We start from the raw sequence: 15,013 nt of genomic DNA on the forward strand, positions 1-15,013 counted from the left end.
TTTTCCATAAGACCACAAAAAAGTAATGAGTGTTTTGGGAGGAAGGGTCAGAGACTGTGTCTGTGTAGCCCTGCAAGCTCTCTACTGTAGACCAGGATGGCCTCAAGCTGACAGATCACCTGCCCAAGCCTCCAAAGCGCTGGGATTAAAGGCGAGCACTGGAAAGTACACCTGGCTGAAAGTAACTCTTAAACATCAGTGTAATTCTCATGAGGGAATTAATCTTAATTTTTAATTAGTTTTTTTTAAGACTTGGAACGAACCATTATCTTTTTGTATATATTTTATATTCAGATGTTGGCATATAATGATAGGTTGGAGGTAGAAAGATGATAATTTATCTTAAATGATTTGAGAGTGAGGGGAGAGGAAGCTTTAAAAAATTTTTTTTAAATGTATTGTCTGTGATGAGTGGCTGGCATCTAGGGATAGATTAGCCTTATCTTCCTCATGTTCCCAATCTGTTCAAGTGGTGGAACCAGGCTTTTTAAAATTTCCTTTACACTTGTCATCATAATTAAGTAGGCTTGAGCTGGACATTATATCTCTTAAGAATCCCAGCCCTAGGAAGCTGAGGCAGGAAGATTGCTAGGTTTTCAAGGGGAGACGCTTGTCTTTTAAAAAGTACATGTAAACTGAGACTTTACTACCTTTATAATATAGGATATGCTGGGAGATGAGAGAAATAAGGATAAATTCAATGAAAACACTAGTACTTTATTACTTCCAAAAACTAGGTGAAAGTTAGAGTTAACTACTGTTTGTGTATTTTCCTAGAGGCCTTTTGAGATCCTGACCAATTAAAAATGCCCCATTACCAACAGTTGTTTAGGGGAGAAACAAAACATAGTCTTTAAACCTGCCCTGTATTATACATTACATCTATGTGTAACTTGTCTCCTTCACTAGATTGTAAGCCTTTGGAGGTCAGAAACTCAAAACTCATTGTATCTTCCACCACATTTAGCACAGTGCCTTACACTTATTTGCTATTCAATAAATATTCATTAAAAGAATGGACATACTACTGAAGTTTGATGTCTATGGGCCTTTAGGTGGATTATAGTTTGTAAGCACACCTCTAATACACAAAAATGCATCACTCACAAAAAATATTCACATTTGTTGAGCATTACTATTCATGCATGTAATTCTAGCATTTGAGGCTGAGGCAGAGTAATTGTGAAAAGTTCAAGACCAGCCCGTCCTGTGAGATACTCAAAAATCTTACTAGTAGCTTTGTACAACTGATGGTAGTAGTCTAGGATACTATACTATTATTCAGTCTGTGTGTGTATTGAATTTTCTCCCACTAAGGAACATGCTTTCACAAATTTCAAACTCTTCAATTTAAATTTTGGATTATATTTTATTTAATGTGTTCAATAGTCACGTGGTTAGATGCTACCAAGATAGCCTCCCTAGAACTTTAAGGTGAGGCAGTGCTGTGGGAGGGGCACTAAACATGTGGACCCCAATTTGATTTCATGTTCTAGCTAGACTAGTGTATTATGTGTGGTTTTTCACATTCTGAAATCCAAAACAATTTGTGTTAATGTACAAATAAGTACTATTCACCCAATTTAATCTTCATACCTCATCAAATACATTATGGAGATAACACAGGAGGTGAAGTAGACCTAATTAATGGTTCAGTAACTGTTAGGTAAGACAGCCCCCTGGTGACCCCCAGTCTCACTGTCCTGAAACTCACTCTGTAGACCAGGCTGTCCTCAAACTCAGGTCCACCTGCCTTGTGCCTTCCAGTGCTGGAATTAAAAAGGTAGGCACCACTACTGCCTGGCTAAGAATTCCTTAACCAGGTTTGGTTGAGGATCTTCCTTAGTTCTAGGGAGCCTAATATTTAATAAAAGATTGGAAGGAAATGGTCCAGAATGTAAAGTAAATAATAGACCATAAGACTGAAGAAGAAACAGTTCGTAAATGTTAATTTTCATAGATGGGGTTGTAGCAGCAGGATTCTCAGTTGTGCTGCACCAATTATCATGTATGAGACAAAGCTCAGCCTTTGTTACATCCAAAAGAAACTTTATGGGATAAATTCATTTTTAAACTAAAACCAGTATAGACAAATTGGCTTAGTTCAGTTTAATTTTCTCCAATAAGACAAATGTTGGGAAGGTCTAATTTGAACAGAACTGTGAAAACATTTTGTTAAAAGCATATGCTGGTTCTTGGTAAAAAGTAATTTCAGGGTAAATCTTGTAAGCAAACATTTAAGAACAGTACAGCTTGGAAGATACGTGAGCAGTTACATTTAAATCACTTAAATTCAGGTTGGGCACCCACGGATACATGAAGTTAAACGTGCAGGTCTTCTGTACAGTGTCTCTTTCAGTGATAGCCCTCGTTTGTTTCCATAAACGAGGGATATTTAGCAGTTCTAGGGATCAAACTGCACAAGTTTGGCAAGGACTGCACTGATGAGTTACAGTGACTTGGCCCTTCGGTTCTTTGATTTTTTTTTTTTTTTCGGTCCTTTGATTTGAGATAGGGTCTTTGCTGTGTAATCCGGGCTACTTCAGACTGCTGATCCCTGCCTTCACCTAAATGCTGGGATTACCGTGCCCTCTTTAAGGAATTGCGGTGTAAAATTACAGAAGTGAAATTGTTATGTATCTCGAAAGTTTTTAGCGTTGCTTGTGGATCACAGCTACACACGTTAGCAGTGGAAACGTTAAGACCATCTACAAAGATGCTAGCATGTATTTTTAATGCCCTTTAGCCATTCAGAATTGGTTCTGAAGAAATTAGGAATACGAGTAAATTTAATAAAGTATAAATGAATTTCTAATGCTTAGCACTAATGGGAAGAAAGACTAGTACATTCCAAAAAGGAAACCAGTCACTTAAGGATGATCCACATTTTCAGAATTTCGAGAAAATACTGAGTCTTCACAAGCACTTAGAATCGTAACTTCTGTTTCCCTGCCTTGGGAGGCAAGATTCTAGGGAAGAGAGGTCCATAGGTCCCATGATGGAACTGGTCTGTTAGTATGAAACTTTAGAAGCGGTCCCGGTCAGGATTTTGTTTGTCCCAGCACCATGGCTGTGCTGTAGTTGGAACTAGACATGAAGATATGTGTGTAGCTTAAGTTTAAGTGCTTCGCACGCTGCCTGAATTTTAGCTACTACAAAGTACGGACATTAAAGTTTAGAAAGAGGTTTTGAAAGGGACTACCTAGCTTGCCAACCTGCTTTCGTCCTATGCGGGGTTGTGGTTAAGTCCGTGGGTCGAAGTGACTCGTTTTCCACCCTGGTGGTTACGAGGCTAAGACATTTGGCTTTCTGGGGTGGCTGACGGCCGGGTGGGCTGTTTTTCTCTCACTGTCATAAGCCCCGGCTTGATTCCGCTTTAAAAAGCGGACTCGAAGGAGTTCCCTCCGGTCCCTTAGGCATGGCTATGAGAACACGAGAGGGTGGGGCGGCAGGCTGTGCTATGGTGCAGGCACTACACTTCCCAGAGGCCTCCGCGAGGTGCGCGTTTCTGCTGTGCCTAGGCAGCCTTCCCCGACTTTTCCGTAGTTCTGCCAGTCTGGGCGTTCTAGGCTCCCTGAGCTTCCGGATAAGGAAAGTGGGTGCCCGCGCCAGAACATGTGAACACTCCCAGGTCTTCCCGCTGGGTGGCGGCGACGGGCCTGCTGCTTCCTTGCTTTTGAGGAGGGCGGTGGCTGCGCACGCGCGGCAAGTGTTGCGGGGCGGGGCCTGGTGCGGCTGCGTTCAACTGCTCCGCTGGGCGGTGGGTGGGTATGTGGCTTCGCCGCCGGGCGGTGGGGGTGCCCTCCGCCTCGGCCTCGGGGGGCGGCACATCCAACGCTTCGGGGACCGAGATGGGGTCTTGGCTGCGGACGATTGGGTGCAGGCTGAAGCAGCGGCTGCGGCTGGACGTAGGGCGCGAGATCTGTCGCCAGTATCCGCTGTTCTGCTTCCTGCTGCTCTGCCTCAGCGCCGCCTCGCTGCTCCTCAACAGGTACCTGCGGTTGGCCCCGCGGAGGCCGCTCCCGAGCCTGCGGACTGTGGGCGAGAGGGAGCTCCGCACCGTCACCTCGGCAAGGACGGCCGACGTCGGGCCCCGACGTGCGGGTGGGCGAGGGCGGGCCGCCCGGGGACCAGGCATCCTCCGAGGCTACACGGCTCGCAACCTTTCTTTTTGGCCATCTCTCAAATCTGGGCCTGTGTCGTCTGCTTTTCAGACTGAAATTGGTATAGCCACCTCAGTTCGAGACGATAAAAGAGGCTCCAGTCTCCGGAGAGAGGAGGGCTCCAGGTCCAGTCGCTCTCGCAGTTCTGGCGGAACCCTTCTTGCGCAGCAGGACGCTCACACTCGCGGGCATATACACCTTTGCAGACAGCACTTCTCGCAGTTTCGTCTGTTTAAAAGATTTTTTTTTTTTGATTCGAAGTCAGAAAACAGAACAGTACCCTTCACATCTCTAAATTATTCCCGTTTCTCTTTTCTCAAGAGCTGAAAAATTCTGAAAAGTTAAAATGGTTAAATTGACGTTTTGAGGTCAGAAGGCCCCGCCCCTGAAGCTTGTAGCTAGATCTTAGTTTTGACATTTCCAGAAGTTGTATTGGTGCAGTGGTAGTAGAAAAGATGTGTGCTTAACATTATCGTTTTTCTGATGTTTTGAAGTAGTTCTGCAAGCATAGTAAGCGGCAAGCATAAACAAGGGATTTATTTAAATTAGTGTTTTCACTAAGGCTAACTAATTCCCGTGACAGCAGTTTTTGTTGCTGTTGATTTTGGGCTTAAGTAGCAGACTTAAATAGCAATAACTATCTTACAAAAAAAAGTGCCTGGGTTGTGATGGTGACGTATTTGATTGTAGGACTGTGGAAGAAGTAGGATCCTTTAACAGTAAACACTGTTAGTTATTTTCTGCCATTCTCTCCTCTGAAGGTGGTCCAAGTTAGAGTAACAGGTTCAGTGTGAAGAAAATATAATCCTTTGTCCCCAATTAATATTTTGTGTAAAAAGAATTACCATATACAGCAGTGTGCAGCCCATTTTTTTATTGCACATATTAAGTAAGACAGCTGAAACTGTCTGCCTGTCTATCTATCTATCTATCTATCTATCTATCTATCTATCTATCTATTTATCTATCTATCTATCTGTTTTTGAGGCAGGTTCTCACTCTGGCTGGCCGCACACTCACAGAGATCCATCTGTCTGCCTCCCAAGTGCTGAGATTAAAGGCGTGCACAACTATACTGGCCAGAAGCCTTTTCTTTTTGCTCATACCTCAGCTACTTTAGTTTTTAATTTTTCTTCTGTTTGTCAGAAGAATCAGCTTACTTTTTGTCTGTCCCCTGATCAGGGTCCTTATCTCTTCTCCTAGATTATTGCAACAACTTTCACATCAGTCAGTGTGTTTCTTCTTTTTTTTTTTAGGGGGGGTCTGTGTTCAGAAAGGGTTTTTCTGTGTAGCCTCTCCTGGACTTGCTTTGTAGACCTTGCTGGCTATGAACTCACAGAGATCCTCCTCCCTCTACTTCCCTGAGCGCTGAGATTACAGGTGTGTGCCGCTGTGCCCAGCTTAGCCAGTATGTTTCTAGATGAGGCCAGTCTTTGTATTACAGCCAAAGTGGATTCAATATAATGCTGTCACTTATCTTTCTATTAGTATAAAACTTTTAAAAATTGTTTTCTTTTGATGTATGTATATTTTAAATTGCTGTCGATCTTTATTTTTTATTTAATTTATTATGTATGTATGTATGTATGTATGTATGTATATATGTGTGTGTAAGGTATATGTAGGGGTGTATGGTAACTCGTAGCACCTGTGTGGAGTTCAAAGGACAACTTTGTGAAGTTGGTTTTCTCCTTCTCCTTTGTGTGAGTTCCAGGGATCAAATTAGGTCATCAAACTTGAATCATCAGGTGGCTAGCACCTTTCACTGCTGAGCAATCTTGCTGGCCCACTCAGGACTTTTGATAATAGCTAACAGAAAAATTACTCAGTTTGTAATAGGTTTGGCCAAGAGAATACTGAATAACAATACTTTTCACGGGGGCTCAGAGAAACACAGAACAGTACTGAGAACACTACTAAAACCTTCTTGTACTAGTGTAGAGACACACACCTTTAATCCTGGCACTTGGGAGACAGGCCTGTGGATCTCTGAGAATTTGAGGCCAGTTTGGTCTGCACAATAAGTTCATTAAAAACAAAACAAAACAAAACAAAACCAAAAACCCCAACCTCAAACCAAATCAAACCCAAACCACTAAACCAAACTAACTTCTTTCTTTACTCTCTTGTGTTCTTTCTACAGTGTGACTTAATTCTCTTCTCTGCATTTTTTTTTAAAAGACATAGCTGTCAGTTAGAGCTTCACGAAAGTTTTGAGAGGGGATAAGACTAATTACACTCTAGTTACTAGTTCACTCTCTTATTTATTTCTTTGCAATGTAATTTGAATTTAGTATATAGAATATCATTTATGTGTCTAAATGCCAAGCTCCTAAATGTGGATTGATTTTCAGTTTTTTATTCACCATCAAAACACTTCCAAAATTTCCTTAAATGTAAAGTTTTTTTTTGTTTTGAAAATCGCTTAGAGATGTCTTCCCATTTTGTCACTAATACTCCTGTCACTGCTTCAGCCCATGCTGGCTAAAGATGACTTTCATCTCCCAGAGGCTGGGATCAGAGGCATGCCTGGTGTATGTGCTGCTAGAGGCGAAACCCAGGGCCTCCTGCATGGGAGGCCAGCACTCTGCCAGCTGACCTGCACCCTCAGTCCTGCGTGTCCGGAGTCTTCAACAATAGCGTGTCCACAAGGACCTGTTTCCTTTCTTACTGCATTTTTTAATTTGAATTTCATTTCTAGCGTTATTGCTGCTCATTTCCTTTCACTTTCATGCTCATTTCTTTGTGAAATTATCCATTTTTATAAACTGTCACACCGTGTTATTCTTGGGAACAGTGAGTAAACACAGCTCCATGTTTTGCTGAATGTGAGTGATCCATTACCAACAGAAGTGATATGATTGTTACGTACATATCTGTTATTTATATTGTGGCTTTTGGACTGGAGAGCTAATAGTAAAGCTATGTTTTTTTGCAGTTATTCACAATTAATAAACACATGTGGTGATTGAAATTTGAACTCTGTGAAGGGATTGGTATCTGCAATATACTGAGTACACCTCTTTTTTTTTTCGAGATTTTATTTGTTTATTTATTATGTATACACCAGATCTTATTATGCACCAGAACTCATTTTAGATGGCTATGAGCCACCATGTGGTTGCTGGGAATTGAACTCAGGACCTTTGGAAGAGCAGTCAGTGCTCTTAACCTCTGAGCCATCTCTCCAGCCCAAGTACATCTGTTTCGAGATACCTTAATATGGCATATTGTAAGAGGCTAATCTGGCCTCTTACCTCTTCAGAATCTTCTCAGGGCCTTATTTTTAAGTTTTTCTATGGCTGTTGAGTTCTCTTTCATAATTCTACACGTGTTCACATTGTATTATGTTCACTTACTCAACCTATCACTGCCAGACTGTTCTCTGTTACTAGGGACCATGAAAGTGATGTCTCTGCTATATTCCCGTTGTCTAATACTATCTAATACAAAATAGACACTTAGAAAAAATAATTTTTACTGTAACGGTGATCAGAATTTTAGTGGAATGTGAGAATAGAAGATATTCTGGGAGAATGAATTCAAACTACTTAAACATAATAACATAGAAACAAAACTATAAAATATTGAACTTAATTTTCTCCTCTGTTAAATGAAATTATATATTTGGTAATATGCATTTGTTATTTATATCTAACAAATACATTCAGAAAGTTAATCAATTGAAAAACTTAAAAATTGGTTTTTAAATTAAAACATTTAAAAAAAAATTTTTATTTAATTTTATTTTATGTACATTAGTGTTTTGTTTGCATTTGTCTGTATCAGGATGTTGGATCCCCTGGGACTGGAGTTACAGACGTTTGTGAGTTGCCATGTGGGTTCTGGGAATTGAACTCTGGTCCTCTGGAAGAGCAGCCTGTGCTCTCAACCACTGAGCCATCTCCCCAACAGAGTACCTATTTTTGAATAATAGGTACTTAATAAATATTTGGTAGCTCAATAAAGAAGTAGCTTTTAAGGTTATAGATGTCTTTGGTTCTGATCCTTTTTATTACTTTTAAGGTATCTTCATATCTTAATGATCTTCTGGTCGTTCCTTGCTGGAGTGGTGACATTCTACTGCTCATTAGGACCTGATTCCCTCTTGCCGAATATATTCTTCACAATAAAATACAAACCCAAGGTAAAATCGTTTTTCAATTTTTAAATTAAAATTTTTACAGGTTATAGGTGTGTTTATGTGAGCATACACCACAAGTGTGCAGTACCCCTGGAGGCATTAGATTTACGCTGGTGCTGGAGTTACAGGCAGCAGTGATCCACTCACAGCGAGTGCTGAGAACTGCACTTCAGTCTTAGGAAGAGCAGCCGGTGGGCTCACTCACTGCTGAGCCCTCTCTCCAGCCCTGTGGTTTTTATTTCCAAAAGTCAGTTTATGTGATGCTATGCTGTTTAATAAAGATCTACTTACTGTTATTTTATAATGGGCTATATGAAGTTCAGAGGAAAAATTTAAAATGAGCATTATGTGTATTTACCTATAAATGCTTGTGTAAACATATAGATACTTATTTTAATTTGATTTGATTTTTTTGGTGCTGAGAATTGAACACAGGGCCTTACATGTAATTCCCTACTGAGCTGCGCCTTTAGTCCTAGTTTTAAGGTTTACAGTTTCAATAATAACTGTAAAAGGAAAATATGATCTTCTCAGAAAGTTGGAATTTGCCACGTCAGCTTGTCCCCTAGGTACATGTTCCACAAGGGCAATAACGTAGACAGAGGTTTTCCTACCTGGTTGTACAAGAGACCCTCCTGGGGAATCACCAACAGTGTGAATTGTTCTTCTTCCCAGGTTGTGGTCAGAAAGTTCTAGGCTACTGCCTGTAAATAGTCTTGTTAAAAGCTATTCAGGTATTTCTGAAGCACGGACATTTAAGGAGTTTTGGGTTAAATAATAATTCAACCCTGTTAATTTCTTGCTTTGTGTGTGCGTGTGTGTGCGTGCTCCCTCACAGGCTTAGGGTTGAACCCAGTGCCTTGTGCCTGAGCACGTGTTCTACCACTCTTCTAACCCCACCTCTCCAACAATGCTGTAAATCTCTTAAGTGCATCTGTGCCCCATAGAAAACAAAAATAATAAGGCAATTTGCTTAAACAAAATAATTAGGATTTCTAAAATTCAATAGTGGTAGTAGTATATTAACTCTGTGTCTGTAAGGTGAAATTCTGATTTTAAACTTGTGCCTGCAGATCAGAATTGAAGAGATTCTTTTTTCCCTCACTGATGAAGCATGGGGCCTTGTACCAGCTGTGCTCCAGCCCCTAGTGGACTGTTTTTGGGTCATAAATTATGATTCTTTAAGTTAATACAGCCCCTCATTTTAGATTTGTGGTATATAGAGGAAACAAAGAAGTCTGAGCCACATTTGGTCAGCAGGGCCTTAGGATTTATCACGTCTTCCTGCTCATTGAAGCAAAGTTTGGAAGAAATGGAAAATAATACATTTTTTTCCTTATATTTGTGTAGCAGAAGACATAGTATATTACTTTCTTATAAGTGATCTTGCCTTTTGACTTTAGTCTTTTTTTCCCCCCCCCCCCCCCCAAGACCGGTTTCACTGTGTAGCCTTGGCTGTCTTGGGCTCGCTTTGTAGACCAGGCTGGCTTAGAAATCAGAGATCTCTCTGCCACCCCGAGTGCTGGGGTTATAGGCCTGTGCCACCGTGCACAGCTTGACTTTAGTTTTATATATATATATATATATATATATATATATATATATGTATTTATATATATGTATTTATATATATGTATTTATTTGTTATGCATAGTGTCCTGTCTGCATGTACATCCACATAACAGAGGCAAGCACGAGATCTCACTATAGATGGCTGTGAGCCACCATGTGGGTGCTGGGACTTGAACTCAGGACCTCTGGAAAAGCAGCCAGTGCTCTTAACCGCTGAGCCATCATCTCTCCAGCTTCCTTGACTTTAGTTTTAAGTGAGGAAGTTTGATTTTTTTTCTTTTTGGTTAAAGACTGGGTCTTATGGGACTTAAATTCTAGATCCTCCAGCCTCAGCCTCCTGAGAGTTGGAATTATAGACATGTGTCACCATGCCTGCTAAGAGAAGCTTTGTTTTTGGTTCTTCTTTTCCCTTCTTTTTCTAGTGGTAGGCATTGAACCCATGCCATTGTATGTACTAGAAAATTCTCTACCAGTGAACCACTGAGGGTTCACTTGGCTTGTTTGTTGTAGAGCAGTTCATCAGGTATTTTACGTCCACTGGCAGTTAATTTAGCAGGTACTTATTACAAATAGTAGTTTCAGTGTTGAAGCACCAAACAAAAGAAGTCCTTTGAATGTTTGCAGGGAGGGTTACAAAGCTCTTGAAATGTTGATTCTTTGTAGTAGAGATGTTAGGAAAACTAAAAACTAATCTCTCTTTTCTTTCCTTTTTTAGCAGTTAGGACTTCAAGAGTTATTTCCCCAAGGTCATAGCTGTGCTGTTTGTGGTAAAGTGAAATGTAAACGGCATAGGTAAGTTGCACTTTTTACTTTTTAATTGTGCATATTATGTGTGTGTGTGTGTGGGGGGGCTTGGCAAATGTTTGGAAGTCACAGGACAACTTGTAGAGTTGGTTCTCTCCTTTTTTATTTAGGTTCTGGGAAGCAAGCTCAATTGATTTGGCTTATAAGGCAGGCACTTTTACCTAATGCTGAGCTGCCTTGCAGGCCCCAAGGCAAATGTTTTTAATTGTTGTTCATTTCCTTACGTTTTATTACAAGTTATTTTATTACATACTCAGTTTGTATGCAGTGTTGTCTAAGCGTAAGCTGCTTACAGTATTATTCAAACACTTGGCTTTAATTTAGTTGTTTGATTTACTTTAGGCCTTCCTTGCTACTTGAAAACTACCAGCCCTGGTTAGACCTGAAAGTTTCTTCCAAGGTTGATGCATCTCTCTCAGAGGTAAGTGAGTTAATTAATATTGCCAACTATGAGCATGTGTTATTTAAAGATGGGCCTATGTCCTGCAAATCATAGGCAGTGTTGGACCTGTGAGAGCACCACAGAATGAGCTTGTACAAGCCCAGATGGGAACTGCACTGATTGCATGGGGCCTCTTGATGCAGTCAGGGGAAATGAGTTGTCTGGAGCTGCTGCTGGCCCAACATGGCATATATATTGTTTTACAGAATTTTTTTTTAAATAAACAGGTGTAAATTCTAAAATAAAAAGTACAGTATTGTTCTAACTTTATTTCTGGGGCTGTGATAAAATATTCTGACAAAAACAGCTTAGGGAGGAGGAAAGGGTTTATTTGGCTTATATGTTCATGTTCTATTTCTTTGTGAGAAAGCCAGGGCAGGAACTTAAAGCATCAGAATCAAGAGCAGAGTGAGAATAAACATGTGGGTCCTTGCTGGCATGCTCCCAGCTAGCTATTTCCTCTTTATACCGTTCAGTAGTTGCCTGGTGCTATTTTTGAACTAATTAGCATTCAGTGTAACTCAGTACACATCTATCATCTATCATTGGTCAGCCGCCTATGTGACCGCAATTCCATTGCTGAAAAAAAGTGAGACACCCAACTCCCTGACTAGAGAATGGTACTGTCCATAGTGGCCTTGCTCTTCTTACATCAATTAACAGTTAAGACATACATTATATATATAGCCAACCTGATCTAAATAATTCCTATTTGAGACTTTATTCCCAGGTGATTCTGGGTTGTGTGAAGTTGATAGTTAAAACTAGCCAGCACAGATCTAAACATAAAACTGTATAAACATACACTATAAAGTATAGTATGCCATAGATACAAAGTATGACATGACATAGTAAGTTCATAATATACTTATTATCAAGTGTTATATACTGTGTGTAATTATGTGTGCCATAGGTTGCTATAACTAGCAGCACAGTCGTTCTGTTTATACCTGAATTGCCATAAACATCCTAGCAAACATTGTGCTATAACGACTGTAACCCCTCCCAAACCCAGGAACTTTCATAGTTTTATGGGCCCATTGTTAAATATGCTGTCTGTTGGCTGAAATGTTATTTAATGTATGATTATATATCAAATAAATGTTGACTACCAATAGAAAAAAAGCTTTTATCAGAAAATTTAATAACGATACATCTTATTAAGGTAGGCATGATGGTGTATTCTTACAATTCTAACACTTGGGAGGCTGAGGTAGTGTGATCATGAATTTGAGGCATGTCTCGGCTATATAGTAAGTTCTAGGCCGGCCTGAGTTACAGAACCTGCCTGAAACAAACAATGAAAACAAACAAAATAAACAAATAAAAATATATCCAACCACATCTTAATGTTTTACAAAATAAGCACCTTGAATACCAAGCTATTCCAAATTACACTTAGATCTCAAATTTACATAGACATTTCAGTTAAGAAAATTGTTTATTTACTGCAACAAAAATAGGTCTTTATGATAGGGAAATAGCTATTTTCCAAGAACCATTGAACTCTTAAGCATGTATCTTAATGCATTGTGACCCCGGTTTTGACATGAACTATGGTGTAGAACAAGGACTGGGGTAATGGTGACTAGAAACTTTGTGTCCTAGTGTAGTCACAGAGTTCTTTTTACTTTGTTTTTCTTCCCTATTTATTTGTTTGCTTTAAAGGACATAACTTTTCCTTGCATCTAAGATAAGATTCCTTCAAGATATGTTCTTGAAGGTGTGGAGTGGGCTGTCTCACTGTTTTCAGCAATGGATTTACAGTTACATAGGCAGTTGACCAATGATAGATGTGTACTGAGTTCCACTGAATGCTAATTAGTTCAAGAATAGTACCAGGCAACTGAACCCTGCTTTATGCTCCTTTATCTCAGTTTGTTTGCACTGTTGTCTAAATGTAAGCTGCTTACAGTGTTATTTGAACACTTGGCTTTTCTTTGTTGTTGTTGTTGCTTCTTAGTTTTTTTTTTTTCTGTTTCTTTGATTTGTTGATTTAAAACTGTGCTGTTCAGATCTGGGGCTGGAATTCAGAGGCAGTATACTTCTATACCCTGTGCAGGAGCCTGGATTCTATCCCCGGCGTTGGGGAGATATTTATTATGGTGTCAGTATGAGAGCCATTACTATGTGTAGCTATCAGTAACTCCTTGAAATTCTAGTACAATCTGAGATTACTATACATATATGTGTATATGTACATGCATACTAGATATTGAAGGCTTAGAAAAAGGTATGAAGCCAGGCACGGTGGCACACGCCTGTAATCCCAGCATACTGGGAGGCAGAGGCAGGTGGATATCCGAGTTGAAGGCCAGCTTGGTAAGGCTACAAAAAGAAACTCTGCCTCGAAAAACCAACAAATAAATAAATTAATTAAAAAAAAGAAAAAGGCATAAAATGTCTGTTATATTGGTTAAATGCTAAAATGATAATAGTTTGAATATACTAGGCTAAATAAAACAATTAACCTCATCTTTTTTTTTTAACTTCTTGAAAACATGGCTACTAGAGAATTGAGACAATTGATTCATTACAAAAATGAAAAAACTTGGTAAAGCTCTTAACTCTGTGTCTATTGTGCTGGTTAGTTTTGTCAACTTGACAGAAACTAGAGTCACCTGGGAAGAAGGAACCTCACCTGAGGATTTACCTTCATCAGACTGACCTTTTATGTGAGTCATTCTCCTGATTAATGATTGACGTGGAGGGCTCGGCCTACAATATGCACTTCACCCCTGTGCAGGCGGTTGCAGGCTGTGTAAGAAAGCAGGCTTAGCGTAGTCGCTGTTCGCTACTTTGAGGATTCCTTTTTTTCTCTTCTACCCTTCTCCACCCTTTTTAACCCCAGCACTAGAAAGCAGAGAAAAAAGGATAGAGGGGAAAGAGGGTGAAGGTATTTTTAGACTACTTCCTGCTGATTAGGGGCGTTGAGTTCCTTGGGGCAAGTTTGGTCAGGATGTCTAGTTTCTCTGCACATGACTACTTGACAAATGGCGAAAAAACAGGAGCCCAGCCTCTTGCATCTGTAGCATTTATATAGCCTCTGAAAAGTTCCCAGAATTCCAGATGTCACACAGGCAGGAAGTACCTGCAGCTGACAAAACCACGCTCCTGTTAAGAGACAAATCGTAGTCATCTGTTATGAAGCAGCCTCTTATCCCCCTACCACCCTCACCTGGGACTAAAACAAAAACATCCTCATAACATTTCTGAGTATTTTTTAAAGAAACCAAAATTACAAAATTCTCACTACAGCTTAGTAAACCATTGAGAGCAAACCAGTAATCAAGAGTTCTTCCTTGGCCTTAGCTCTAGTTCCTGCCTTCAGGTTCATGCATTGGCTTCCCTCTTGATGAACTGTAAAGAGTAAGATGAAATAAACAGTCTCCTACCCCAGGCCAGTTTTGGTTGGGTTTTACCACAGCAACAGAAAGCAAACTAAGACACTCACATATATTGATATTGATAGGTACTAGCTTCCACGTTCAAAATGATTTTCAGTCTTGATAGAGACAGGAACTGGGTTAGTAGGCCTCAGTGGGTGAAAAAGAGAAATGAGTACAATTAGTCCTTCTTTGCTAGAACTTTTGTTTAGAGTTGGAGGTAGATATATGACAGGTAATTAAAGTGTAACATGCATGTAAGAATGGGAGAAGAAGGGGGGCTAGAGAGATGGCTCAGCAGTTAAAAGCACTGGCTGCTCTTCCAGAGGACCCAGGTTCAATTCCCAGCACCCACATGGCAGCTCATAGTTGTCTGTAACTCCTGTTCTAGGGGTCTGACACCCTCATACAGACATACACAGTCAAAACACCAATGTACATAAAAATAAATAAATTTTTGGGAGAAGAAGGTGGAAGATATAGAATTAGTACAGAAGAGGAG

At 40.1% G+C, this 15,013-nt stretch overlaps 1 protein-coding gene across 8 annotated transcripts in view; it reads left to right on the plus strand.

Moving 5' to 3' along the window:
* Nucleotides 1–3,731: 3,731 nt before the first annotated feature.
* Snx14 (sorting nexin 14) overlaps nucleotides 3,732–15,013 on the plus strand; it is a 61,176-nt gene continuing 49,894 nt past the window's right edge. For 4 of the 8 annotated variants that reach the window (XM_055602458.1, XM_055602461.1, XM_055602463.1 and 1 more), the window contains exons 1-4: nucleotides 3,732–3,991; nucleotides 8,190–8,310; nucleotides 10,595–10,671; nucleotides 11,026–11,104. In XM_055602458.1, coding sequence (XP_055458433.1) covers nucleotides 3,771–3,991; nucleotides 8,190–8,310; nucleotides 10,595–10,671; nucleotides 11,026–11,104 — 498 coding nt within the window. In that variant the 5' untranslated portion in view covers nucleotides 3,732–3,770. Of the gene's footprint in view, nucleotides 3,992–8,081; nucleotides 8,101–8,189; nucleotides 8,311–10,594; nucleotides 10,672–11,025; nucleotides 11,105–15,013 lie in introns of those variants that run through there. The other 4 variants (XM_055602459.1, XM_055602462.1, XM_055602465.1 and 1 more) reach the window with 2 other exon arrangements.

The sequence above is a fragment of the Psammomys obesus genome, unplaced genomic scaffold (assembly GCF_907164565.1).
Source record: "Psammomys obesus unplaced genomic scaffold, mPsaObe1.curated_primary_1811, whole genome shotgun sequence".
Lineage (NCBI taxonomy): Eukaryota > Metazoa > Chordata > Mammalia > Rodentia > Muridae > Psammomys > Psammomys obesus.